Here is a 2078-nt window from a genome sequence, read left to right as displayed (position 1 = left end):
TATATATATATATAAATGAATGTATAAATATATAATCACATAAATATATGTAACAACATATAATAATATAAAAATAATAAAAAGTGTAACAGTTCTCCATTATAATTGTCTAAATGGTATCCCTTCTACGATTCAATCGTTGTTATTTAAGTCACTATCATCCTCAGATCTTTGCGTACAGGATATCTCACTTTTATCGTATCATTTTACAATGACAATTCTTTCCAATTTAAAGCCAAGTAAACACATCGTTTGTTAATTTGTTAACACTTATTTATTTATTAAATGAAATAATTCTATTCGGCAATTTTTTACTTTTTAATGTTGCGTATCTTTGCAATTCTTAGTTAGAATTCTGTTAAAGTTTAATTTGAAAACATGATTTTGTCATTTATATCGCATTTTCCCCTGATATTTATTTAGCTTCTCTTAAAAAGACTTTCATTTGTTTACTTAATAACGTTAGATTAACGAGATTTTTGTTAAAAAGTAGTTCTTTCTGGCAAATAATTTTGCTTTTAAAAACAACGTAATACAAGTTGGAGGTATGTTATGTGAAATATCCGAGAAGTTTTTCGAAATCACGTGGTAAAAAAGAAAGAGGGATCGTGGACACTCGACAGACACGAGCAGCTACCTGTCGCGCGAACCGACCGGCTTCTTCCGAGCCCTCCATTAGACGCTGGACCCGCTGGCAGAGTTAGCCGGGATGTAGTAGTTCCTGACGTGCAAATGATTATGAAGGTGTACAGCCGACAGCTGTTGCTGCTGCTGTTGTTGCTGCTGTTGACCGCCGCTTTGTACACTCTGATGATTCCAATGAGCGGCCGGAGACACGACCTTGGACATATCCGGACTGGCCGACGGCGGCGTGCTTGGCGACGGTAAGGCGTTCGCGTCAGCGACTACATCGACATCGACATCTTCGTCGTCCTGATCGGCCTCCGGCAAATCGTGCAGTTCATCCTCGCTACAGCTGAACCTGCGCGACTTGGCCGGCCCGAGAACATCCGCCTCGATCTGCTGCTGATCGTCCGGTGCCAAAAGAGACGCCACATCGAACTGTCGCTTCCTCGGCTGGAAAGACGATTGTCGAAGGGACTGGCTCTGGAAGGGATTTTGTTGTTGTTGTTGTTGCTGTTGTTGCTGTTGATGGTGATGATGATGTGGCGCCCACAACGCAGATATCTGTTGTGAGGCTACCGAAGGACCAAGAGCCGTCGGAGGCGGTGGAGTAGCGGGTAAAGGCGGTGGACTTGGACTATCTGGTTCCTCGTCCACCGCTAGGCCCATGTGCCGTCGTACTTTCCGCTGGGCTTTGCGCCGACGGAAGTCACCGCGCCGAAAATCCTCCAGGTTCGCTGGATGGATCGCCCAGTAGTGACCCTTACCATTGGCGCTTCTGCCAGACTTAACAAAGCAATCGTTCAGCGAAAGATTGTGTCGGATAGAATTGCGCCAACCAGGCCCACGGGTGCGGAAATAAGGATAGTGTTCAAGGATATGCTGGTAGATGTCAGACAGCACGAGCTTCTTCTCCGGCGATGACAGTATCGCCATGGCGATCAAGCCAATATAACTGTGCTGGGGTTTAGGTTCCTCTGGTATCCGTTGGTGATGCGGATGCAACAGTGCCATGGACAGCGCCAATCGACCAGGGTAACCAGCCGCCGCGGCAGCCGCCGGATACAATGGCAGTGGCGCCGGGAATCCCGGGCCTATACCCAGATGAGCCGTCGGCGCCCCTGAAGGCGGATGAGCTACACCAGGATGCTGTATCTGCTGTGCTAGCCGTAATCGTTCCGCCATCGCGTAATGGTATAAGTGCAGCCGATAATGCTCGAGACCCGGGAGAAAGCTGGCCATCGGATTACCCAAGCCAACGGCCAACGGCTCCTTCGCTGGCGGCGGACTCTCGTTGCTACACATGATGATCAGCCAACTTAACACCGATACTTGATCCTGGCCGATACCACTGATCGTCCTCTCCACGGAGGAGATTCGTCGCGATCGCGGTCAGCGACGGTTTTCCGCGTTGGACTACGTGATCATGGAATTGTTGAATTGGAGAACCGACA

The 2078-nt window shown here is 47.7% G+C and overlaps 1 protein-coding gene across 1 annotated transcript; it reads right to left on the bottom strand.

The window, feature by feature from the left end:
* Window positions 1-675: 675 nt before the first annotated feature.
* On the bottom strand, window positions 676-1929 carry LOC108689717 (fork head domain-containing protein FD4). The gene has a single exon (XM_018196628.1). It carries the CDS (start codon window positions 1927-1929, stop codon window positions 676-678), a length of 1254 nt encoding a protein of 417 aa, XP_018052117.1.
* Window positions 1930-2078: the final 149 nt, after the last annotated feature.

Source organism: Atta colombica, unplaced genomic scaffold, assembly GCF_001594045.1.
Source record: "Atta colombica isolate Treedump-2 unplaced genomic scaffold, Acol1.0 scaffold105, whole genome shotgun sequence".
Lineage (NCBI taxonomy): Eukaryota > Metazoa > Arthropoda > Insecta > Hymenoptera > Formicidae > Atta > Atta colombica.
Note: the sequence above shows the minus strand (reverse complement) of the source record. Positions and strands in the feature narration are given on the sequence as shown.

Coding starts and splice junctions, on each gene's coding strand:
- LOC108689717 (XM_018196628.1), bottom strand. CDS start 1,929: ATGTGTAGCAACGAGAGTCCGCCGCCAGCGAAGGAGCCGTTGGCCGTT.